Here is a 26,181-nt window from a genome sequence, read left to right as displayed (position 1 = left end):
GGCATTTCAAAGCTAGAGAAAGCAAAGAAACATTTCAGAGAAGTACTTGATTCAGGACATAGGAACAACATATAAACAATGTAAACAACAATTCAGCCATAATTTGAGGTAAGACCATACCCACTTTGTTAGGCCTGAACTGTAATTTCTGAAGACATTTTCTTCAATAACAAGTTTCAGCCTGACAGAAGCCACAAAAATCTGTGACTCACCAAGACATCACCTTTCAGTGCTGGCTCCCCATAAATCCTGTGATTACAAAGTATCTAAAACCCCATGGGAGCTACAGAGTGCTTGGGGTCACCATCACCTCAACAAAGCACAAAGTATTTGAAGCACCACCTCCAGTCACTGCTCATCTTGTGACAAGTCATGCAGCTATCAGACACGTTTGTGGGTTGATCAAAAAGGGAGAAAAATCAGGAGAGGGAGGAGCAAATAATTTTCTACCACTTCGCTGAATTTCATGGACTTACAAAGGGGTCTAGTAAGCTGGAACATTATTCTTCTGGGAATAGGAAGCCACTAGATCAGCTTAGCTCCCCACAAGGCTACAAACCCAACCACCTCGGTATGTGAGCAGAGCTGTTGGTGCCTCCCCAGTGGCCTCCTGCAAGTTCTGTAGGCAGGTGATGAAGTTGGGAGGCAGAGAGGAGGGTTGCAAATCTATTCAGCTCCAATTACAATAGGAAGTTGACTAACTTGAGGCAGGGTTATCTGAAGTCTTTATTCCAATATATATTAAGCAATTATTAGATAATGAAACAAGCAGCTATAGGATCTGGGCTGTGATCTGTCAATTCAAAAGACAGGTTCATTTTGCAAAGGTGCTATAGATACTATGTAAACAAAGATGGACACAATCTCTCCTTGTCTCCAGTTAGAAAGCCTGAGTGCCTCTTGCATACGGTGGGGTCCAGAAGTCTGCCATTCATTTATAAATCCATGCCATATGCTCTTCATGTGTTAGCACACACACAGCCTGATCTCAGCATGAACTTCAGCTGCCTAGAATGACGGGCCAGCCGGCCAGCAACAAGAGGCCTGATGTTTGTATGGCAGCTCCCCCAGTCCAGCCCCATCACAGGTTCTCAAGCCTGGCACCCCAAGTCACTCTCAAAATTAAGGCTGAAACATGCAGGTAAACATGCAGGTAAAAAAATAACTCAGAATGAGTGCTTTATGGAACTACTCTTCCATACTGCAGATCAGTGATCCTGAGTTTTTCATTCTCTTGTGCTAATACTAAACACATAAGCAGGAATTAACAAGCAAGCGTCTGTCAAATGGTTCACATAAACTTAACCACTTACCTAATTTCTCCCTTAAGCAATCAGCTGACACTAGATATCCTTACACTAATATAAGTAGTTCTGAATACTACAAACTACACCTTGTGACACACCTCTGGACAGAGCTGTCTGACTTTTGGTTCTTCCACAAACAAGAAATCTCCAATTAATTTTTATTAAAGTCCACAACAATAAGCCCAAGACATAACTACACTCCCAGTTAACCCTCAAAAAACCTAAGCCACAGAACACACAGATTGAGTTCTGCAGAAATACCCCCTCTTCTTTACTCAACCCAACCCAACAAACAGCAGGAGTAACTCAATATTCTGATTTATTAGAATATAGAACAGGACTGTTGCACCTATTTATCCAGGGCTTTCAGGGTGGGACCCTTGCTCAAGTATTGAACCACAAGCATTAAAACAAAGTGAAGGCAACTTCAAAACAGAAGATGATGACCTTTTAAGATCTCCTGTCAATCCAAAGAGGCACAGTGCTTTAAAAACAAACAAACAAAACACACACAAAAGAAACCAATCATACAAGTGGATCTGATTAACTTAGCCTGGTCTAGTAATTCAACAATATGTTCCCAGGCCAACCTATATGTTTCAGACAAAGAGGACTCTCACCATTTAAAGTGACTAGTTAACTTAAAATTATATAGAGGCTTATACCAAACTGAAAATCACACTGGGCCTTCTGCTGTTCTCAGAGCTGAGACAAGTGGAAGTTATTTTTCAAGATCTCTATAAACAGGATTGTGCATTCTCTGCTACTGCAAAAGCAGCAGAAACAATAATGTAACAACTGATCCATCAGTCAGCCACTTAAAAGAAACTATCACAATGAGTAGCACAGCAGAGATCACCATCTAAAACATGAGCCACTGAAAACTCAAGATGTAGCAGTAAAAGGGACTTTAAATGTAACTATTTGAGAAAAATAATGAAATTATGTATATTTATATAAGGTCTTTAAGAAATGCTAAATGTTAAGCATCCACTTTCAAAGAGTTCCTTTTCCCCTGCCTACCTTGTCACACCATGGATGAAAAAGTTCCAAACAGGCGATGCTCTGAAGCCACCGTGATCAAGGAACATGGCTCAGTAGTTCATTCAGTCCTGAAAGCTGATCTCCTCTCTTCCCTTGGTTTGAAATACAACTGATTTACCACCTACCCACCATGTGACACCCATTAGTTTTATTCATTATTTTGGAAAGGGAAGAGTACAACAGTGTTAGGGATTTTCCTATAAGAAAACCTTAGTTAATTAGTAATCTGTGTTACTGAAGACAAATGAGAATAACTTATGGATCCAGCCAAAACTTAATGCCCATGAACACTAAAACAGCCACAAAGGTGCTCTTCAGCTGCCCCACTGTTTGTCAGTCAGTAAAACATCCCTTTTTTTTTTTTTTTTAATTTGACAAACAGTATACAGTTAGGCAACCTTCAAAACCTACCATGGTCAGAAGAGCCAGCCACACACGTTCCTTCTCACCACCAGCATTCTGACAAGCAAAACACAGTAACCCAACCATGAGTAACCCCTCTCAGACAAGGACACTCTTCCTTCATATTCTGGGACACTCTGGAAGAGCTAAAGATTAAAAGAAGTTTGAAAAAAATCTGCACAACTCCCACTTAAACAAAAGGCAAAAATGAGTAAGTGGTCATGTCCCATGAAACACAGTTAAGAACTAACAGGATCCAGCACAGGACCAATTCAATTCTTTTACTTACATTTTATAGTAGTGTTTTCTACCTGCATTTGAACAGAAGATGCACAATACTGCAAAAACTGAGACAATTTTCCAGTACGCTATAAAACTTTCAAATAATCAACATTACCTAAGAAAATATTCTTAAGCAATGAGTTGCAAGAGTAGAAGAAGGGCATTGTCCTCTAATAGGGATAAATTTCACTTGTTCTGCATGCCTCTGAAAAGATACAAAATGAAACCTCTGCAACTTTGCAACAAAAAGGGAGAGCTACTTGTCAGAGGAAAAAAAAAAAAAAAATACAGAAACCACCTCTTAATGAGGTGTACCAAAAGGTTATAGAGCAGACAAGCATATTGTCCTAACTAAATGAACCCTTAAATCCAAATATTAATTGATCTGTACCCACTGTTTCCTCTTACTCAGAGGCAGCATGGTTTCATAATGCAGACTGCAGGAACGAGGTTGCTACAAAAATCAGTATTTCTATCATCTGAAAGTTAAACTGATCTTCAGCTTATCACAGAAGACCAAGGTCATACAAGGTATCAACGAGGAAGCTTCTATTCAAGATAACCCAAGGTCAGGCACATTCCAAAAACTTCCTAAATTTACCAAAGTACCTGAAAACAACTGAAGTTTTCCTGACAGCAGCGAGTCACACAGACATGGCCATTCGGGAGATCAGCTTTCCACAAGGACTTTACATGGCATTTCCATGGCACATTGACTGCTATTAGGAAAGATGAAGGAAAACAGAAGTATCCTACTGAAGACTGAGGCTTCCGAGCTTAACTTAAACACCAAGTCCTCAAAAAAGATACAATAGTTATTTTACTTGCTTCATTAAGTGAGAAACCGATCTCGGGAGGGTTCCTTTTTCCATGTAAGTCAGACAGGTCTCTGTTTTAATTCCAAGAGTCACTTTTACCCCCCAACAACAGCTTAATACTTCTATGGAACCTCTGTATATCTAATAAGGACTCAAAATGACCTATTAAGACCAAAGCTATGCAGCCTCCTCATTTGCAGGATCTAAACCCCAGTTCTAAACTCCTTCAGAAAGCATGCCACTCCAGTAATGGGGCTGCTCGTACTTTTAACGGCCAGGCCACATGTGTGCATGGGAAAAGGATTACCTTTATATCCCCCTTCCCTCCACACCTACTCTTAAGTGAATGTCACAGGTACGGTTTGAGCTCTAAGCACAGGACAATGACCCAACAGCATCATCCAGCTGTCCTTATAGGATCCTTTCAGGATCCTCTGAGACAGGAGGAGAGAGGAAAGCATTCCAAATATCAAGCCCACAAGGGAGCAGCTGGGTAGCCCCAACTTAAGTCAGAATACAAGAACTTGAGATTCCCCAGCTCTACTCTTGATTTGCATTAATGCTGCAACGAACCCTCCCCTCCTTGCTCTAACCAGTTGATCAGTGAAACCTATGTGCAAATTTGTAGCTAAATATAGACGTTCTGCTAAATTTGGTAAATCTTTCCTTACCAAGGGGATGCAGCACTGCATATCTATATAATTATATAGCAGTATTTCACATCTTTACTTTCTACGCCTATCATTAGAAAACAGTTGCTGACATTTATTTTAGGTCATGTATTCATCTGGGTCAAGCTGCACTGAGGGGAAGTAAAAGTTCTGCCAGAAAATTTAGAAATCAGATCATTTTTAACTGATATTGAATAGTAAGTATTAAGCATAACCAGCTAGATTGTTTCACAGAATCACAGAATCTTAGGGGTTGGAAGGGACCTCAAAAGATCACCCAGTCCAACCCCCCTGCCAGAGCAGGATCACCCAGAGCACATCACACAGGAACGTGTTCAGGTGGGTTTTGAATGTCTCCAGCAAAGAAGACTCAACCTCTCTGGGCAGTCTTTTCAAGTGCTCTGTCACTCTCACAGTAAAGAAGTTTATTCTGATGTTTACGTGGAACCTCCTATGGTCCAGTTTGTACCCACTGCCCCTAGTCCTATCACTAGACATCACTGTAAAAAGCCTGGCTCTGTCCTCCAGACACCCTTAATGTATTTGCAAACATTGATGAGGTCGTCCCTCGGTCTCCTCTTCTCCAAGCTAAAGAGACCCAGCTCCCTCAGCCTTTCCTCATCGGGGAGATGTTCCACTCTCTCCATCATCTTTGTAGCTCTGCATTGGACTCTTTCAAGCAGTTCCCTGTCCTTCTTGAACTGAGGGGCCCAGAACTGGACACAAGCTAGCTACCACAGGCCAGACTTCCAAAGTTATAGAGACACCTACCAAGACTTTTCCAAGAATTAGGTGCTTGATCAGGCTGGGAATAAATTAACACCCTACTAACCCAGTTCTCCACATCCTTAAGCCTGAAACCATTGTCTACTGATGTTTTCTAAACAGTGAATAATTCTTGAAGAAAATTTTCCATTTTCTTTTATCTCTTACTTCCTCACCTTTGAAAGAGCTACTCGAAATTAGACAAACATCAACTGCTAAACTGAAAATTTTATTTTTCAGAGAAAAGTCTTCTCTATTATTTTCTACCTGAATTTGCACCAACTTTTTAAATTTCTATTTCTTGTGATCAAAAAAATGTTTTTATTTACATTATTTCAAATATAATAAAGAAAAATGAAAGGTATAAGCACTGAATGTGTAGATTAGGTTATGGTTGGTGGATTTAGGTTATGGTTGGACTTCATGATCTTCAGGGTCCTTTCTAACAGGATGATTCTGTGATTCTGATTCTGTGATACTTAATAATAGCATTAAATTAACCAGAGAAGCCAAAGATACCTTGTGTATACCCCTGAAGAAGCAGTGCCACACTGAGAAGGTTCTATAACCTTGCAATAACTTTAACAGACTACACTGCCAATTTAAAACAAACTACCTATTTACTCTGAATTCAAAACCCAGTTTAAAAACTAAAAGACCTCACATTGGGAGCAGGGGGGGTGAGGAAGAAAAAAAACTAAGCCCCAGAAAAAATCTCCAAGTACTGAACTGATCTGGAGTACATGCCATTTGACTATTAATTCTACTCATTGGAGGAGGTAGGTTATGTCTGATTTTTAATTATGCTTTATGTAAATATCCCCAGAGGCTTATGCAATAGGTACAGGCTTAAGTAAGGCAAGCTGGTGGCAGCAGACAGCCTCCTCTGGCAAGGGAAGCTGAGAGCTCTGTTACCGGCTCCATAGCCAAGGAGTGCATGAGCTCCAGTTGCCACTGAAGGCTTCTAAACTCCTGCACTACAGAACACAAGAGACTTGCTACATGTCACCCCCAAAAGCTACTTACTGAATCGAGTTCCAAGATGCCCTGATACTTTGGTCAGCACAGCTGGCTTCTCCTCCTTGATTTACAACAGATCAGCAAACTGCACAATCCTGCAAGCACTAACACTGCCATGTTTATCACTTGCTTCAACTCTGTTTCTACTGCTCAGTCTGCTATACAATGGTTTTTGATAAGAACCTGTGTGCTCCGTGGCCAGAAGCCCTCAACCACCAAGGACCCTATGGACTTCACATCCATGCACTATTAATCACTGCCCTGCAGCACGCCTTCACCTTGACCTATAGGCTTCTCAACCAGTACGGAAGAGGTTGTTTAATACTCGTGTCTTTGACACCACTTTAATTGTCAACAAAATTCACAAGGAGAGCTAGTAATACAGTTACAATTACATCAAAATCTCACCCTAAACAGGTTGCAGGCTGTGTCCGAACCCTGATTCAGCTTAGAAGGCAACCAGGCAACGATTTACACCAAGGCCAAAACCAAAACTGCAACCAGTGGAGAAAGTTTCTCACGAGGCCCAGGAGAACCACAGCTTTACCCTCTGTTTTATGCAGAAATAACACAAAGCCTCCCAGCCTCATCCTTCCATGCCTAAAGGCATGCTTCAGCTTGCAGTTGTTTCTGTTTGCATGTGATAATTTTAACTGGTAATTCTAGAAAATATTCAGCTATATTACAGCTGCATTTATATTTCACCTTAAGACCTGACACGACTCATTTATACAGGATCCACTTCATCCCTGGGTTTCTCAGCCAACAGCTTAGTGACTACCCTAGCACTGAGCTAGGAAACCAGAAAGCTTTGGTTTTCCTCTCAGTTCTGCAAGGCAGGATAAATGTGGCACACTCTTCACCTGTAAAATGTGGACAATACTCCCACTGTAAAGTACTTGAAAATCTGATGCAATAGCTTTTCCAAAAAGTTAAGCTAAAATATATTGCTCTTTTCATTCTCTAGATGAATACTTCATTACACTCTTCATCCTGCGCTTCCCTGATTATTTTCTTTTCTACCTAATTTGCCATTTTGATGAATCCAATTATTTTAGCAATTTAAACTCAGACTAAGACAAGGATACAAAACCTAAATACCACTGCAGAGCCTACAGAATATTTTACCATTATTTTTATTACTTCAAAAGTAAAGAGTGCATATCAAGGCAGCATGGCAAATGCTCACTTTATTTGAATTCCCCCTTCCAGTTCTCACCAATTCCACAGCTAAAGGCATACATCCAAATCTGTGACTCATGGCACAAGACCACACTCCAAACAGTCACTGGGTTTTCAAAGCAGCACTGTTCAAGAATTGCAATGTTCCACCCCAGAACTTATTGTCTTTTCTTTGTTTAAAAAAACCAAAACAACCACCAACAAAAACAACACTGACAACAGGTGCTTCTTTAGTTCTCATATATAAAGAAGAAAAAAAATTCACTATTGGTCCTCCCAGCCATACCTCATAGCCCAGCAAGACAACACAGATATAAGGCACATCCTTCCCACCCATGCTTCTTCCCCAGGTGACTCTCCACAACCAGAAACACAAGACAGGAGAACTCCCCAGGCAATTTCAGCTTCTAGATTAGCCAAACTCCTCTACATGCATTCTGGAAATTTCCAAGGGCTTTAATTCCAACTTTTCTTTTTATTATGACATATTTTAAATGAGAAATTTTTTTTTCCAGGTTTTTCAAATTCGTAATTTTACTTTAACAGATGTTTGGGAACTTTTTTTTTTTTACCTCAATGCCAACCTCCCTGACATTATTTTTAATAGGCTATCTTCTTAATACTTACTATTAGAGTGTTTAGTAAACACCTCAGCTGTTCAATTTTCACATTCTTTAAATAACAGGGCAGGTTCAACAGGGAAAAGCTTTCAAAGCAGAACTCTGCTCATGCTGTAAAGAGCCACATACACTGATACAGCCCATTTCCCATAATTTTCCAATTTCTGGAACTACTGCTTTGTTTCTTCAAATATACATTAAAATGTGACATGAAAGACATCCTACAGAGCTGAATCTCACAAATTACATGCAACCCAGTCTATCTACAGTAGGCCTTGCAGCTCCCCAAAACAGGTATGTATTTGAACATATGTTCAGAATACCAATCACGCAAGGAACATTCACACACAAGTGCTCATCTGCCTGCTCATTAGATTTTTATTTAAAATGTCCTGCTGGTAACACAATTTTTATCTCAGGTTAGGTGGTCACGAGCGAAGTGCAAATCTGCGTTTACATCAGTTTAATCACTTTTTTTATTCAGACAAAACCTGTCAGTTTAGAGTTCAAGAGAGCTGGACAAAAGATCAATAGAAGGCAAAAAATTTAGACACGGGAGAATGAACACAGGCTACCCTCCTTTGACTTCAGAAGAAATATGGACACACACCAAAGTACACACTCCTGGCCCATAAAGAAAAATTGGTATGTATCACCTCAGCTACCATCTTCTTTACCCTGCAGAAGCACACAGAATTACAAGATACTGGATTCACAAAAAGCCTGCGAGTGCTAGCCACTTTGTCCTGCTTTCCACTCAGACTACATGAGGGTTATGATGGCAGCTGTGATCTCAAGTCTTCTTTCTAAAAGAGGCAACTAAGGAAGTAAGATTCACCCTTTGGTGTAGGATGAGTGGGCAGCAGCGACAGGTAAAAACCTTAATTTATCTTCTCTCCCTAGGCTACATAAAGCAGTATTAGATGCAAGTTTACAGGCCCAACAATGCTCCATGTGGGTTGGGATAAGGATGCAGTCTCTCCCCCACACCCTTCCCTTAAAACTCTCTGCAGGTTTGAAAGATCAAAGGAAGACACCTCCATTATCCTCTTCCATTTTCTTGAATAATATTTCTATTGTATTAAAGTGTGTATGTACGTATGTATATATATCAGGAATTTAGGAGAGTCCAAGAATCCCACATTCTTCGTTCGGAGTCCAGCGCAGCAATCCAGGGGGCCAGAGGCTTTACTTTATGCTCCACAGGGTGGAGAATCCCACCGCCCCCTCCAAACCTGGGTCAGAGTGGAAATCACTCCTAGAGGTCAGGAGGCAGCAGCACGGGAGACATCTTTTCCCCCACCCTCCGAAGGCAGAGACAGAGCGCCGGGACGCTCCAGGAGGTTCCCGGCGGGGCGTCCAGCCCCCTTTCCCCAGAGACTACCGAGAAGCGCGGCGGTGCCGAGTCTCCCTCCCTCCTCCCCTGCTTCAGCAAAAAGCCCTAGGTCGCCCTGCCCGTGCGGGGCCGCCGGGACCCCGCCCCCGCGGCTCCGGTGCGGCCGCACACGCCCATGGCGGCGTGAGGCCCGGGCGGGGCGAGGGGGTGAAGGGGGTGTGGTGCGGCCAGCGACCCGAGCGCCCGGCCGGGGCGGCGCCGAGCCCAGCAGGGCGAGCAGGAGGGCGGGCGCCGGCCTCGGCCGCCGGCCGGGCCTGTCAGGAAGCGGCGCGAGGGGAGGGTCGGGCCCGCCGGCGGGATAGCTCACCTCGGACACCTCGTCCTCGTCGCTGCCGGAGCCGCCGCCGCCGCCCCCGCTCCGCAGCACGGCGGCCGCGAGCTTGAAGTCGAGGGCGGCCTCGCCGGCCGCGGGCGCGCCGGGGCCTCCCGGCCCGCCGGGCCCGGCCTCCCCGAAGAGGCGCACGGCCCGCAAGCCCAGTGGGGAGGGCCCGGCCGCGGCGGGAGGCTCGGCGGCGGGCGGGGCGCGGGGAGCGACCGAGTCGATCTCCTCGTCGCCGACGGGGGCGGCGGTGCCGTCCGTAAGCATCGCGCTGATCCGGAGCCGCCGCCGCTCGCAGAGCCCAGCCGTCTCCGTCCCCTCACGGCACCGCAGCAGCGCCACTAACTTCTCACACCCTACCCGGCCGCGGGTGCCGCCCCGCCCACCCGCCGCTCTGCCCGCGCTCATTGGGCGCGCTCGGCGCACGGCGGCGCGCGATTGGGCGCTGCACCCGCCACTCGAGTTGGCGTCACGCGCTCCCAGCATGCTGCCCTGAGAGCGCACGCCGAGGCGGTTAGAGGCCGCCGCCCCGCCCCGCTCCGCCGGCGTCGCTTCCTGACCCTCCCGGTAGCCGATTGGCCGCCCGGGACATCACTCGCGTGCCTCGCCAGAGCCGCGGGCGCCCATGGAGCAAGCCGGCTGTCGGTCAAAGCCAACCTTTGACTCGAGGGTTTCCATTGGTCGGGAAGCACGTCACTCACAACGCGCGGCGTCTGTCACCGCTCGATTGGTTTATTCCTTGCCCTGGGACTCCCTCCCCTCCCAACCCTGCTGAAGGTCTCCGTCAGCCCGGGAGCTCGGCACACGCCCGCCTGTCCTGAGCGGCAATTGGAGTGGGGCGCTGCCTGTCGAGGCGAACGGCCTCCCCTCCGCCCCGCCCCCCGCCCGAGCGCGGGCCGCCGTAGGCCGAGGGCGCCGTCCCTCCGGGCCGCGCGGCTCCGCCTCCCGTGACGACCCCGGCGCGGCCACGTGGTCTGTGTCAGCGGCCGGGCCGGGGGTGTCACCGCTGCGTACCGGGCTGGGGGGAGGGGGCCGAGAGCGGGGCCGGCTTGGGGGAAGATGTTCAACCCCTTCCCGCGCGGACCACGCTGAGGTGCGATGGAGCCGGCCCTGCCCCGGCCCCGCTGCCCCTCGCCTCGCCCCGGCCGCCGTCCTAGTTCACGGAGATGTTGATCTCTCGCCCTTGGCGGTGCATCAGCTCAGACTGAGGAAGAAGGGAGGGGGAGACTAGGCGGGCAGCGCTGCAACCCCTGCGTCCACCGGGGTGCTCAGCCCTGGCCCAGCCGTAGCTCTGGCACCGGAGCACCCACGGGGACGGCTGCGAGAGCGCGTAGTGCCCCCGACATCACCCACCTCCTCGCCATTTCTTTCCTCCTCCTTCCGCCTGCTGGGCCGGGTTCCTTCTGGCTCTCTCCCGGCCGCCCCAGGCAGCAGGCCGTCCAGCCAGCCCAGGTCGTGCAGGGAGAAGACACGCTCCAGCCCCTTCCGCAGCCCCACCAGCGCCAGCAGCTGGGCCAAGGCCAAGCGCACATCAGCACCAAACAGTGCTCGGGGGCTGGAGGCCGGAGAACCGGCAGAGAGGTCCCTGTCACACCCCCTTCATCCCCCTGGTAAATGCCGGGGAGGTGGCATGTCACCTCTCCTCGCTTGATACCAGGGATTGATACTTGAACAACACCTGCAGAGCAGCGACAGCCCCACTGGTGAAGGCTGGTGGCAAAGACCTGCAGGGACCTCCTCAGTCCTCGGAGGTCAGAGCACCCACATACATCACCTGCCAGGGCACCAGCCCCCACCCAGGGCAGCTCCCATGTCCCTTCCACAAGGGGCAAGGGGCTCTGGCAATGCTCAGGGCAAGCGTGGGCAGTACCCAGTCTGGGACCAAAGCAGTGCTATCCAATCAAAAAGGGATGTCATACCATCACTGGGAAAAGAATAGCAGCTGTGGTGGACTTTAGGACCCAGAGCAGGGCCAGACACAGCAGCTGGATAATGGTGAAGAGGTGCACCCGGTGCAGGGGCACATGGCGGAGGTAAGAGAGGTCTGGCTGGTGCTTGGCTGGCATCAGGAGGAGCTGCACACGGTCTGTGAGCTATAGAGAGGAGAGCATGTGGGTCACACTCTTCCAGCTTTCAGGCAACTCTCACCCACATCCCTGGTGGTACCGGGGCTGGCAGCATGGGTTTGCACCATTGCTTTCGCAGTGCGGCTCTCCTGCCACTGGCCACAAGCGTGAGGCAAGTGAGTTTGTCTGCAAGACCAGATGTGCTGGTGCCACCCCAGGCCAGGGGAGCACTTTCTAGGCAGATACCTAGAAACTACTCAAGCTGATCTTAAAGGGTTAAATGAGAGATATAAACTCCTTGATTCCCCTCCCTGCATAATGGAAACTGCTGCTGCCTCTACCAGAGCACAACTCCAGATTCCCCAAGCAGAGGGAGAGAAGGAGGGGGTTTCCCAGCCTGTCAGCCAGAGCAGGGTTAATTGCAAGGAAGAAGTATTGTTTAGAGGAGAAAAAAAAAAAAAAAGATAGATCTTTCTGGAGAGGGGATTTTTTCCTCTCCATGGGTTTCTCCAGGGAGGAACAAAGCTGGCACATCAGTGGCAATGCCAGGAGCAAAGGACCAGCAGGTCCCAGCTCTGCCTGCAGCTCCTAGGTGGAGAGCCACTTTGAGAGCAAGTCTGGGTTATCAACTGGTCCTCCCACCTTTCCCAAACCACTTGATCCATCAGTGCAGAAGTCACTCATGCTCCTCAGCATCCCAGACAACTCTTTTTCCCTTTCCTCTGCCCCAGAAAGTTTCCTTTGTCCTTCCTTGGCCTGGACCTGGTGGGGGCAGACCTGTGCCAGGCTGCACACCATACAGAGCTAAAATCCAGGCTCAGCTGTTCAGTGATAGCTGGTATCAAGCAATGCTCCTCGTCACCAAAACAGCCCCCACCAACACCCCTGCCTCAGCTCCACTCACCTGGATGCTGTTCAGTGCTGCCACCCCCATGTGCAGGAAGACCCCGTACAGAACTGGCATCGGGATGTGCTGCAAGACAGCAGGGTGAGGGGACATGATTCCCAGGGGGCTGTACTCACTCACTAGCCACTCCTGTACAAAATACTGCACAAGTGGCTGCAGCATTTGCTTCCTGCAGTTTCTATAACCCAGATTAATTTCATGGCTTTTTGCTTCTCTTACGGCTTTGAGGACTTCAAAGCCCAGACAAGCCTCATTACTCGTTGCTGCCTTCAGAAAGGGGAAGCATGCACTGAGTTTTTTCTCCTGATTTCCAGCACATGGTGAGAGCAATCCAGGCTGGAGATGGAGAACATAACACCAAGCCACTTGGAGATATGGCTTAGGGCTCAGGATCTGTAAATGTGGGGGGGTCCTGCCTGCCCAGCACACTGTTTTCCATTTTATCTCCTCCTCGGCTGCTGTAAGTTGGCTCCTGCCCTCTGTGTTCCTCAGCATGGTTTGGTTTTGTCCTAAGCCAGGGCAGGCAAGGAGGGACATGAGGATCACTCTCTGCTCCTCATGGATCCATCAGGGACACAGGGACTGCCTGGGGCTGGATAGGCCTCCCTGGCATCATGCAATAGGTATTGGAGAGGAAGCATTGAACCACATGCCCCAGGAGGGAGGGAACTGCTAGTCCTGGGGCTACTGCAGGAGTGACAAGGGGGAGATGGGTCCTTGCATGAAGGACCATGCCAGACTCATCCTGAGAGTTCACTTGATCCCACTATGTCATTGATGAAGATACTAAATAGGATCCCATTAGGGACCCTTGAGGGACACCACACTTTGCTGGTTTCCACTTGGACATGGAGCCTGTAACCCTTTGAACGAAACCATCCAGACAATTCCTGATCCAACCAACATCCATCAATCCCATATCTTTCCAATTTGGAGGAAAGAGTGTTGAATAGGGGACCATATCAAAGGCTTTACAAGGCTGTCCTTGGAGGTGAGGACTGAGGTGGAGGGAAAGTGACCTTCTGCCTGCCATATATAATCCAGCTGTGGCCAGGGTACACTGGGGGGCTCTGCCTCATGTGGCAGCAGTAGCAGGTGAGAGCCAACACCAGTCAGGCTCAGCCCCCATGTGGCAGCGTGGGGCGCAGTGGTGAGGTGTTTTTGGGGATGTCAGGGGACCCTAGTGCCCACTGTAGGGTGGCCAGCTGTCAGAGGCAGAGTGCACTGGAGGTGCTAGCTCTGCTGTGCTGCTCCAGCCAACCCCCTTCCCACACAGCACACAGCTCCCTGCCTCCTGGTCAGGCTTCCCAGAGTGGTTTGATGGGTCTAGGAATGGTGGGGTTAGGAGTCCCGCAGCCTTGCAGGACACAGCCACCTCCCACCTTGGAAAAGAGGCCAAACCCAGCAGCCAGACTCTGTACCTTGAGAACAGGTGCCATGAAGACAGAGATCCCCGTCAGGATGAAGACAGCCAGGCCAGTCAGGCGCTGCTCCCTGCGGGTGGCAGCACAGGGTGAGGGGTGCCCAGCCCCCCAAGGGAGCCCACAGCCCCACCTGCTCTACAGCCATCAGGCCTCCGCTTTTCTCAGCTTTGATGGCCACAGGGACAGCTGGCATGCCCAGGGAGACACAAGCAGATCCAAAGCTTGGTCTGCTGACCAGACTGGGCATGTCCCCATCTCCTGGCTGCACAGACACAGCCAGGGTGTCCCCCAGAGTGGGGTCTGGGCTCGTTGTGTACCTGATGCCCAGGAACTCAGGATGCACTCCAGGGACCGAGGTTGCACTCTCCTTCCTCAAGCTCTCCATGTGCGCTAGGGAGATGACTGTGGCCGAGACATACCAGGGGAGGCCAGTGGCAGAGGTGATGACCATCAGGAGGGAGACACAGAGAAGATCCAGGTGAAAGCCTGCTCCTTTCTGCAACGGGAAAGACAGTGGTGCTGGGGGTGAGCCATCTCACCAGCAGCATCAGAGGGGCAGCAGTGGACTCTGCTCACCTTCCCAGCCAGTTCGGGCTCCTGCTCACCCCCAGCTGCCCCCTAGCCCACGGAGGCCAGCCAGGACCCATTGCTGGGTCCTGCCTGTCCCCCACTGACCTGCAGCTTGTACTCCCTGCGGTTAAGGATGACAGCCGTGATCTGCTGGTCCATGAAAATGAGGATGGTGGCAAGGACAGCAGGCACCACAGACACCAGGCAGACCCACCATGGATTAGCTCCAAAGGGGAAGACGATCCAGCCCCGTGCTGGGTTTGTGGGCTGCAGAGAGCAGAAGGGTCACAGCAGCTGCCACCCACCTGTGGGGTCTGCAACTGAGACAGTTGATGGAAGCAGCCCTGGGTGCCCATGCTAGAGCCCTGCACAGGGCTGCCCCACCTGGGGAGAGGAAGAGCATCTTCTCTCATCCTGGGGATGCTCGTAGGCAGCATGACCCATCAGACCCCCATGAGGACACCCTGGCTATGGTGAGGCAGGGGGTCGCTCCTAGGCACCACAAACTAGGAACTGGGCATGTGCGCCCAGGAGCGGGTGGAAAGAGGTGGTGTGGGGTGTTGATGATGGCAAGCCCAAGGAGGTGGCAGCAAGCACAGGCTGCTCTGAGGTGCTGCCAGCCCCATTCCACACCCAGGGTGGGGAGCCCAAGCCCAGACTTGAGCCTGTGACTCTGGCTGTAGCACGAACTGTAGTGACATGGTTAATCCAGGACGGAGGCAGGTTATTTACAGAACATGGGATCAGCTGCAGTTGAGCCCCTTCTTGTTTCCTGGGGTGCAGCCCACAGCCCCGTAGGGCTGGACCCAGTGACAGGAAGGACAGCAGCAGTGTAGCAGGATGGCCACTGCAGGGGGCACAGACCCACTTCCCACCAGCACCTTCAGCTCACTGGGGACAAGGAGCTTGGGGGTCTCCAGGCCCAGGGCGGCATCAACAGCACAGGAGGCAAGGATGGCCAGGATGATGGCGAAGTCACTCACCAGCTTCCGCACCTGCAGATGGAGAGGGCTTGGCCTGCGCAAGGGGCTGCCCTGGGAGCACCTCTGGGTCACAGCACCTAGAGCCTTCCCCACACCACCAGGATGGGTGGCCACAGTGCTGGGGCAGCCGGAGGATGCTCACCCCTGCAGGAAAGTAGCGGCTGCTCCTGAAGCGCTTGAGTGCAGTGCAGGAGAGGAAGGTGCCCCCGAAGAGCAGGAAGGAGATGAGGGTGACATCAGGCACGTACTGGCAGCTGCTTCCCATGAGGTGCCCACCTCGATGCAGGCACTGGGTCCTGCTCAGCCCAGCTGGGGCAGCAGGAGGCTGCAGGGACAGGGCAGGCAGCGCGCAGGGGTCATACACAGACACCTCAGGCCAACCCCAGCCTTTTGCCTGCCTGCCTGGGAGCAGGGGCTGTACCTGCTGGGGGGCCAGGGGCGAGGTGAACAGTGTGTCGTTCCCTGTGGAGCTGTGACCTGCAAGGGGACAAGTGGGGTCAGGGTGCCTGCCAGCACCAGGAGGACACTCCATTAGGGATGACTGGGTTAGGGCAGCTCCTCATGGTCTTCCTAGGGGCACAGGATGATGCATGGGGCACCATGGGACACCTGAGGCTCTGGGAAGCACCAAGGGAAGATACCCCTGTGAAGGGCTTGGCTGGAGCATCAAACACTCGGAGACACCATCAGCCCCGGGCTGTGCACAACACTGATGCTTTCGGTACAAGGTATGTGTCTCATTTGCAGGATCAGTGTGAACACACCATCAGGCCCCAGAAGACACCCTCTGATTTACAGACCAGTCTGAAAACAGCAGTGCAAACCCACCCAGGTGCCCACCTCCAGCCCCTGACATCCCCCATCCCAGAGCCACAGAAGCCAGACCAAGGCTCTTCTTGCTTCCAGTGCTCCCTATCCAGTGCCTGGGCTGTGCTGGGGAACAGGGACAGATGGACAGACAACATGAAGAGGAGTGGAGGAAGGTGGCACTGTGGTCAGGCAGGCAAAGATGGGATTGAGCAGCCACCTCCTCTTTCTGCACCTTTCCCCATATAGCTGGGCAGCAGGGTCCCAGGAGATTCCTGGGGTAGCAGCAGCCTCCCAATCCCCACCAGCTCTGCAGCTGCTTGAGCTCACCGGGTCTGGACAAGTTGCAGACACAGCTGTAGGAGGTGACATTGTCCAGCCGGTACTGCCAGTTGATGGGGAAGGTATCTGCCAGGCTCAGCATCTTCTTCAGGGAGTCATAGATGAATATCAAGCTGATGAGGGCACAGAAGCATTCCTCAGTGAAGCGGGTGAAGTACCGCACCAGGTGGCTGGCCTCAGTGGCCACCAGGACTACACCAAAAAAGGCCACCCAGAGCCCAATCCAGAGGCGAAACTCCAGGTAATCCAAGCTGTGGTCCCTGGTGGAAAGGGTGACCCAAAACCTCATCAGTGACACTCATCTGGCATGCTGGTTGCTTGTGCCCTGGCCAGGGGACAGTGGCCTCAGGAACTGTCCATGGCACCATACGTACTGGCTGAAGGAGAAGAGAAGGCGCTCAAAGACCAGCACAGGGCCAGTGCTGCTCAGAATGGTCAGGGGCTGGCCAGAAAAGAGGCAGAAGATGGAGCCAGCAAAGGCTGTGCCCAGGAAGCTCTCCAGCACTCCCTGAAATGCAGAGAAGGGGTACAAGGGCCCAGGCACATGGTGGGGTCAGGGGTCCCAGGCCTGTCCCCTGCAGTGGCACAGCTGCTGGCAGCTTCCTGCAGGGTGCAAGTTCAGCACTTGAGGACCACAGAGGCTGGAGAAGGACACAGGACTTTGATGATGCTCAGGGTGCCCTTGGGGCACCACTGGCTCCCTGGGCATGGGTGTGAGTGGGACACCCAGGAGACCTGTGGGCTGGGCCAAGTGTGGTTGGTGCTGGGCAGCCTGTGGCCACACCAACCTGCATGTTGGCGGTCGCATCCCCCAGCATGCCACCGAAGGTGATGGCGTTGGTGACCGTTGCCAGGTAGATATAGAGCACTGCTGAGAGGCACTGGGGGTGCAGGGCGTCCCAGAAATCACTGCCGTACCATGGCACCTTCCTCCGGATGTCCCGCAGCAGCCCCCCAAAAAGCCTGGGGCAGTGGAGGGAGGTCTCAGGGCATCACCCCCATCACCCCCTGTGAGAGCTGCAAGGCAGGGGACGGTCCCTTCCCCAGGAGACACAAGGCCAGAGTGGTTTGGATGTGGTGGCCCCGTGTGCTGAGGAGAGCCAGCACCCTGCCCTGAATTAGGCTTCCTGCTGCACACCCCCCCACTGTCATCCTTCCAGACACTCACCTGCCCGTTCTCTCCAGCTCCTCCGTGGAGCATTGGTGGCCCAGGCCAGCTCTGTCCCCGGCTGCTGCCACATCCTGGTGGCCATGGGACTGCGGATTTGGTGAGTGCATGATGGGCCTGTGGCAGACCACAGCCTTAGACCATAGGCTTCAGGTTGGAGCCCTCAGGACCCAGCTGCATCTAATCTAGATCTGCATCTAGACACTGTGAAGGGACAGGGATGATGGAGAGGGGGCAGGGGTGCAAGCAGGGCTGGGGGGACCTCATGTATCTCCTGATAATGAGGAGGAGGAGAAAGATCAAGAAGAGGAGAGATGGGGTGGTTGGACTAGATCTTCAGAAGTCCCTTCCAACCCAACCACAACCTACTCCACCAAGCCCTGGAGCCAGTGATAATGGGACCAGTTTTGGTGGAGGAGTTAGACAGAGCTGGAGGAGTCCTGCCCAGAGGATGTTTCATGTCCAGGTGCTGAAGCCCAACATCCCAACAGCTCCTGCCTGAAAGGCACCTGGGGCAGCTTTGCCATCCCCTGCTGGGGGGGGCAGTAGGACTAACAGCAGCAGGGACCAGAGCTGTGGCCATTGGCCAGATCAGCAGAGGGGCTTGTCTGGGAGGACCTCACTGGTAGAGGTTGGCTCCTAGGTAGCTTCATCCACACAGAGAAAGGAATTTCAATGTTGCAGGCAGAGGTCTCCACCTGGGAGCCTGCAGAAGGGCTGGCAGAGGCTGTGGGCACTCTCCTTCCAGCCTACCTCCTGTGTGGAGATGGCAGACAACTTGGAGGAGGAATTCGGACACTGGGGTCCCATTTCCCAGGAGGAAGCACAGTCAGCTCATCCAGGAATGCCTCCATCCCTGCAATGAGGTCCTCTTGGTGCTCAGCCTGCCGGGCAACCCTTTGGAAGAGCTGCAGGGAGATGCCATGATTTAGCCATCATGTTCCTGTGTTCAACTGCTTGGAGCCTTCCTCCCAGTCTGCAGACTCTGGGAAAGGCACCCACCCACTTCAGTGTGACAGACTTATCCTTGGCAAGGGAGGCCACCAGCTTGCCCCATCCTCTGCCTCCCCCACTGCAGCCTGCAGAGGAGAGGAGCTTCAGTGTCCTCAGCCCAAGCCCATCCCTCCCATGGGTGCTGCAGCAGCCTCACCTCATCCGTCAGTAGCGTGGCCATGGCCCTGCCAACCTCATGGTAGGCTTTCACTTTGGCTCGGGGACCCAGCAAAATGAAGAGGAACCTGCAGGTGAGACAGCATATCTCCCGAGCAGCCCTCTTCTCGCTGGGGGATGCTTCTCCCAGAGGAGACCATGGTGCTGCAGGGATGCTGGGGACTACAGCTAGGCCAGCCTGGGGGGCTGTTGCCACCATAAGTAGGGGATCAGGGCAGAGACGTGTGTCTGCTGCCACTGCATGTAAACCCCAGAGGACACCATGAGACACCAGGGCCCCAGCCAAGATCACAAGGGCTGCAGAAACCCAAGCTGGGGACAAGGTGGATATGACATCTTTGGGGCAGAGAAGGAAACATCCTGGGCTGGAGATGTCTGTGGGGCTGAGCTCTGGGATGGAGCTGTCTGGGGGGTCATGCTGATGTTGCTTGCAGGCAGGATGCAGGACCATTAAGCATCAGGAAGGAAAGCTTGTCAGCAGCATGGGCTGTAGGTGTGACAGGACTACCGGGACATGGGAAGAAATTGAAAAGAGGGCTCAAAGTCCTTGAATAAATATGGCTCAAATCGCACACCTCAGAGGGTAATGCAAATTAATACAGTCTCCAGAGGGACAGCCCATCCAAATATCTCTCCAAGCCCTTTCCAAGCTCTCCACTCCTTTACAAAACTGGCAAAACTGATTACAGTGCTGATACTCTGAAGCTGCAGTGAGGTTCCAGTGATTGTACCCCAAGCAAAGCTCCAGAGACAAGGTAGGAAAACTCCTCCAACAGCACGAGCAGGGCTGAAGGTGGTTCAACAGAACCTGCTACAGTCTTGATGTGGGGCGTCAGTGCTGGAGGCCTCCCAGAGCCTGCTCTGGAGGGGTCAGGGGGTGATGGTAGCCACCTGGAACTGCTTTCACCCAGACATCTTCATCAAGGCAATGCGAAAACCTTAAGATCCTAGAGATGGACCTGAGTGGGAGATAGCCCTGAAATGGTGGCTGCACTCACAGGACAGCTTGGAGTGGCTGGCAAAGTGGATGACACCATGGGCAAAGGGATGGGTAGGGACAAGCTCTCCTTCACCTCATGTTTGGGGTAGGAAAACACAGGGCAAGGGGTTGTCGTGAGACAATCCCCGGGGACCAGCCACCCGTCTCCACCAAGGAGAGAGCAGGAGGTGGATGGATGTCCTGCTCCATACAGCTCTTGGTGAACGGGTGCTCTGGGCAGAGTGACCAGGAGGTGGCAATGTCCCTCCTGATCCTCGCCTGCCTCCTCCACATGCTCCCTAAGAAGTCCCCAGCACAAGGGGCACACTGACCTTTTCTCCTTACACCTTCAGACGATGCGTTCCTCAGCCACGGAGAAACACCTCCTACACCTGCTGCTTTCCCCCTACACCAACAGTACCACAAAAGCTATCCCACTGCCCAGAAGAGCATCATAGGCAATGGGAGGGCAAGAGGCTCCTGCAAACCTGTGTCCCTCTTCCCAGCCACTAGCCCCCATGCTCCCGGGCAGTAAGTGAAGCACATCCAGAGCCTCCCAAGGAAGAGAGTGAAAGCAAAGCCCGGGTGAGGGTATCCCAAGGGTTGTCCTCCCGAGGCTGTGAAACTCTCACTCCATCCCAGGATCCTCCTAAGGATCTGGGAAAAGCAGGAAGGGAAGAAGCAAGAAAGAGTTCTGGGACTGCTTGTGGGTGCTGCACCGTTGGCTTTCACCTAGCAAAACCCTATCCTGTGTGGGAAGGAGTGGGGAGACAGGGGTGGACGGGGCAGAGGGCCATCAGCCATGCTCTGGTTACCTGCTGGGGAGGGAGACTTCAGCCAGGGAGCCGAGGGCCACCCCTCGCCTGAGGCGGATGAAGGCAGTGAAGGGCTTCTCCAGGAACTCCACTTCACCTACAGCAATGTGGGCTGCTTCAGCCCCCTGTGGGATTTTCTTCTTAAATCGGTTTCTCAGCTGAAAGGAAAGGGATGCAGCAGCTGGGGCTTTGGTGCAGCAGCTTCCCCCAGTCCAGCTCCATCCTGCCTTACCTGCTCCTTAAGAGGTGTTTTGGAGACCTGGGCTCCGGGCTCAGACCAGCTTTTGGCCTTCCCTGCAAAGAAGCAGGGCAAGCAGCAAAATACGAGTGTGAGCAAACAGCTGGCACGGGTACTGCTGAAGGCTGGAGGCAGTGGAGGGTGCGAGGTGGGACAGTTGTGGTGGCAAGTGGGGCAGCCATGGTGTTGGGTGGGACAGCCATGCTGCTGGGCACTGTGCCTACCTTGGCAGGGAGAGAGGCTGAGCTCAGTGAGGAGCTGCAGGGGGGATGTGGTGGGCTGGTGCTGTGGCTGGCGGAGCAGAAGGGCTGCCAGGCGCTGCCTCAGCTCAGGCTGCAGCTCTGCTTCCTCAGACTGCCCAGAAAGCACTTCATCTGCAACAGGGATGGGGACAGCCCTGAGTCCCCCCAGTTCACTGCCCAGGGAAAGACCTACTTTGCTGGAGCAACAGACCGCCACCTCAGGTACCCGGCTATCATGCATCAGGGCTTTTATGTAAGGACTTCCTTGGTGGCCTGGTCCCTCTCTGATGACCACTTTTTCCAGGAGGTGACCTGTGCATTCCCCACATACCAATTATTTCCTTAAAACTCGAGGCATCCAGATCCAGGAGCATTGTCCCACTCTGCAGGCACGTCCTCAGCTGAAAAAGGCTGTGCAGGGTCAGGGCTGGGACATGGGGTGTGCTCCAGCGGTCCCCACCATCTTCCACCTTCTCCTCAAACTTTATCCACCTGCCCAGGGAGATGTGGGGGGTCAGTGGTGAGGTAGTGCCATGCCACCTTTGCAGGCAGCGGGACCTGGAGCTTGGGACCATCTCTGAACTTGGCATGGGGATGGCAGAAGCAAAGAGGGGCTTGGGGGGACTCAGAGAGGGTTGCAGTGGGCTCATGGAGCAGGGGAAGATGGGCAGCCTCCTGCTGAACCACACTTCACTCTGATCTCCTGATCAGGAGGATTTTACCAGTCATGGGTTGCAGAGCATTAGGGTAGGAAGGGACCTTCACAGACCATCCAGTCCAACCCCCACTCACTGAGCAGGGACATCTTCACTGGATCAGGTTGCTCAAACCCCTATCCAACTTGGCCTTGAACAGTTCCCATAAGGGACAGGGCATCAACAAATTCTCTGGGCAACATGCCCCAGTGTCTCACCACCCTCATGGTGAAACTTCTCTTCCCCGTGTCCAATCTAACCCTGTCCTCTTGCAGTTTAAAACTGTTGCCTCTTGTCCCATCACTACAGGGACTGAAATGCCCCAGCACAGTCTCACCAGAGCTGTCTCCTCTCCAGGCTGAGCACTCCCAGCTCTCCCAGCCTCTCTCTCCATAGTGCCAGCCCTTGGACCATTTTCATGTCCACCTCCCTCTCACAGGTCCGTGTGCTGGGGACCCCAGAGATGGATGCAGTGCCCCAGAAGCGGTCTCAGGAGAGCAGAAGGGACAGTCCCCTCCTCACCCTGCTGGCCATGCTGCCAGTGATGACCCCAGGATGCAGTTGGCTTTCTGTGCTGTGAGCATATGGTGCTGGCTAATGTCCCACCTGTCATCCACCGGTATCTCCAGCCCTTCTCTGTAGAGTTGCTCCCAACCCACCCAACCCCAGGCTGTACTGGGACTGGGCGTTTCCCTGCCCATTAGCAGCTCTTGCTGGAGTCCACACAGAAGTGTCTTGACTGGTTTGCCATGCTCAGGCCATACCAAATATCTTAATACTGGGCACAGATAGAGCTTTCCTTTGGGTGGGCGCTGCTGCAGGGTGGCCCAGCATGCTGCTTGGGCAGAGAGTGCCCCAGCAGAGCAGGTCCTGCCGATGGGCCACCATGCCAGGGAGAAGGTTGGGTGCCGCGGAGAGCTGTCACAGCTACATCCCGTTTTTTTTCCCCCCCTCCAGACCTTCAGACCCTCAGGGCAGACCAATGACATCTGCAGACCCCCATGGCCCTGTGCTCCTGCAGCCACACCAGCACCCAGCTGGCCCCAGCTCCTTCCTGTTGTGCCCCATCATCCCCAGCCCAGCCTGTCCTGACATACCCTCCTGGTTGCCTCCCAAAATGTGCTGGGCAGATGGATGTGGAAAGTGTCAAAGCACCGTCCCAGCCCTGGGGCAGCCTCTGGAGCCTCAGAGAGGCAGCAAAAGCAGGAGCTGAAGCACAGGTGCTGTGCTCATGAAGGGTCACTGCCCATGCCTTGCTGAACCCCCTGCCCTCTCCCATGACTTAAGTCACCCTCAGCCAGGCAGAAGCAGCGCAGGCACTGGCGGGAGCAGACGACAGCCAGCAGCCCTGCTCTGGGGCTGAGGAACCACCAGCCTTAGGAGATGCAGTGCACCTCATCTGAGCTGGGCTTTTGAAGGCTGAGCTTCCCAAAGCATCGCAAAGCAGGTACAGCTGTGCCTACCTGGACATCTCTCTCCACTCCAGCCCTGCTGGAGTGCTGAGGAGCTGGTTGAGCTGGATGAAGAGCAGAGGGCAGCTGGTGTTCCCTCCTTCCTCCCATTGCAGGATGGTCGCAGCTCTCTTGGCCTCTGGAACCATGATGGAGGGGATGATGCTGCAGCCAAAGGCTGGGTAGGGAGCTTCAAGGTCACCACCTTCTGATCTGGGCTGTGAGTGGGCATCTGATGCTGGGAGAGCTGTTCTGGCCACCACGGGCACCTGGGCCTGCATGGCCGCCAGCACTAGCAGTCAAAGTTGTGGGCTGCACTCCAGAACTGCCAGCACTCACAGGATCCCACTCATCCCACACCTTTTAAAAGCGGCAAACCAGCTTGAACTGGCCACAAACCAATACATGAGAGCCAAGCCCAAAACAATGACCTCAAAATATCAGGGCCAGCCCTATGGGTCCCAGTGTGGCCTGCTTCTGCCACCCCAGGCCACACATCTGGGCCAGAGACCAGAGGAACCCCCTGCCTCCTTCTAGTGACCCGTGGGGACAAAACCGCAGTGATGCTCTCAGGGCAGCAGCATCCCAAGCCTTCCTGCAGCCTGCAAGGCTTTGGTAAGGGGACAGCGAGGACAACCCTGGAGAGGCGGTGGCAGCGTCAGTGCCTGTGCCAATGTGCCTGTGTGTGTGACAGGAGGGGTGGCATGACCCCTGGCAGCTCTTCCCAGGATGCGTGCTGGGGAAGGATGTGTCACCCCTGAGGAAATCCAGAGTGTGGCAAGAGAGGGCTGCCACTGGCAGTGTCTATGGCAAGGCCAGGACGGCGTCAGGGCTGCGGCCATCCTGCCGTGCAGAGGGTGACAGGATGTCACAGTGCGTGCGGGAGGAAGGATGTGGGCACAGCCCCATCACCCTGCGGGCACAGGGAGTGGCAGAAGGGGTCCCAGTGGGCACCCGCTGTGCCTGCAGTGTGGCTGTCACCAGGCGAGGCTCTCCTGGCCCTGCACACAAACAGCCGGGCTGTGTGCAGTGCAAACACAGCAGCGGGCAACACAAACACCCAGCCAGCACCAGCAGGCTGGGCTGGAGCCCACCGGCCCTTGGCAGGATTGGGCCCCAGAGACAGCCCAGAGTGGGGCCAGGCAGCACTGCTGCTAAAGTCACGTCTGGGGGGTGTGGTGTGCACTGGTCTCTGGGGTGTTGGCACCTGCCTTGGACAGGTGGGCTGGGAGTTGAGGCTGGGAAGTTGCTGGTGCTGGCTCCAGCCCTGGGGAAGGCAGGGGGTGGGCACCACTTCACATCAACCCCACTACCTCAAAGTACAACCGAACCCCCCCTGCACCCATCCTCTGTGCTGTAGCTGATTCCCAGGACTCTCTCCATCCCCACAACCAGCTTCACTCCAGCAGCTGCCCCATGGGGCTGGCCTCATCCTTCCCTGCTCAGCGCCAGCAGGAGGGGAGGGCAACAGCTACAGCATGGTGGGGGCAAGGCCATGCCAGGACACCCCCATGCTGCAGCATACCTGGCCCTGCAGCACTGGATTCAGCCAAGGCCACCTCTGACTTCTTGGAGACCCCCAGCTCCTCCAGGAGAGGTATGGGATGGGGAGGACAGGGCTGGGGGGCTGGGGTCAACATGTGGCTCCTGCTTTGCTGGGATATGATTCCTGTGCCTGTGCAGGATGGAGGGAACCTGCCGCCACTGGAGGGCTCCATGCTCGGGGTCACATGGCGTGTGGGGGTCACACGGCACGGGGGTCACACGGCATGGGGGGGATACAGCAAAGAAGCAGTCAGAGGGTCTGGAAGCTCACATAGGGTGATGGGGGTCATGGAGTTAAGGGGGTTCACATGGCGTGGTGGGGGTCTATGGCAGGGGCACATTGCATTGGAAGTCACATATGGGGGAGGTCACATGGCATGGGGAGGGGGCACGGTGTGGTGGGGGTCCGATAGAAGCGTCACATGGCATCCAGGTCACATGGCCTGAAGGGGGGTCACACAGTGGGGGGCAGTTCACGTGGCATGTGAGGGGCACATGTTGGGGGACTCATGGTGTGAGGGGGATTGCTGGGCAAGGGGTTCACTTTGCATGGGGATGGTCAGGCAGTGTGGTGGGGGTCAGACAGTGACAAGGGTCACAGCTGAGGGGTTGCTATCTGGCCAGCTGTCTCCTGGCTCTGCCTTGTCTGCACTCCCCAGCTTTGGGACTGCCACAGGTACCCCCCAGTCCCCCTTGCTGTGGAGGCCTGGAGACTTCAGGGTGGCCTTGGTGGGCTGCCATGCACCCCTGCCCTGTGCTCCATCCTCCTATCCCCAAAACACTGTTACAGTGCTCCCCAGGGCCACCCTCCTGGGGGACCAACACTGCCTATGGGGCTGGGTCCTGGCACCCACCTGTCCCTCAGCACTCACCCCCCCCAGCCATGCTCCCCATGTCCCCCCAGCCACACTCCCTGTGCCTGCCAGGCTCTTTGCTCTGCAATACTAGCGTGT

At 53.3% G+C, this 26,181-nt stretch overlaps 2 protein-coding genes across 4 annotated transcripts in view; both read right to left on the bottom strand.

Moving 5' to 3' along the window:
• Positions 1–10,194, bottom strand: part of ANKHD1 (ankyrin repeat and KH domain containing 1) — a 110,440-nt gene extending 100,246 nt beyond the window's left edge. For all 3 annotated transcript variants that reach the window (XM_051630965.1, XM_051630966.1, XM_051630967.1), the window contains exon 1: positions 9,815–10,194. In XM_051630965.1, the coding sequence (XP_051486925.1) occupies positions 9,815–10,093 (279 nt within the window). In that variant the 5' untranslated portion in view covers positions 10,094–10,194. The remainder of the gene's footprint in view (positions 1–9,814) is intronic.
• Positions 10,195–11,053: 859 nt separating this feature from the next.
• Positions 11,054–23,964, bottom strand: SLC4A9 (solute carrier family 4 member 9). Its single transcript, XM_051631576.1, has 20 exons — positions 23,696–23,964; positions 21,869–22,029; positions 21,520–21,669; positions 21,290–21,351; positions 21,058–21,215; positions 19,244–19,331; positions 18,847–19,001; positions 18,094–18,210; positions 17,714–17,888; positions 17,300–17,433; positions 16,914–17,185; positions 16,198–16,253; positions 15,919–16,101; positions 15,675–15,788; positions 14,899–15,060; positions 14,541–14,719; positions 14,221–14,293; positions 12,797–12,865; positions 11,746–11,919; positions 11,054–11,335 (listed from the first exon to the last, which is right to left on the bottom strand). The coding sequence occupies exons 1-20, from the start codon at positions 23,962–23,964 to the stop codon at positions 11,054–11,056; spliced, it is 3,033 nt and encodes a 1,010-aa protein (XP_051487536.1).
• Between the last annotated feature and the right edge of the window lie 2,217 nt (positions 23,965–26,181).

This window comes from Apus apus, chromosome 13 (assembly GCF_020740795.1).
Source record: "Apus apus isolate bApuApu2 chromosome 13, bApuApu2.pri.cur, whole genome shotgun sequence".
NCBI lineage: Eukaryota > Metazoa > Chordata > Aves > Apodiformes > Apodidae > Apus > Apus apus.
The sequence above is the reverse complement of the archived record's forward strand: the minus strand, read 5'-3'. Positions and strand labels throughout refer to the sequence as shown.

Excerpts from the sequence above, each read along its gene's own strand:
- SLC4A9 (XM_051631576.1), bottom strand. The coding sequence starts at position 23,964 with ATGCAGGCCCAGGTGCCCGTGGTGGCCAGAACAGCTCTCCCAGCATCA. Across the intron at positions 17,889-18,093 it reads GAGCTGGAGAGAACGGGCAG|GCTTTTTGGGGGGCTGCTGC; the intron begins GTGAGTGTCTGG and ends CCACTGCCCCAG. Across the intron at positions 12,866-14,220 it reads TCATGGCACCTGTTCTCAAG|CACATCCCGATGCCAGTTCT; the intron begins GTACAGAGTCTG and ends GCTGTCTTGCAG.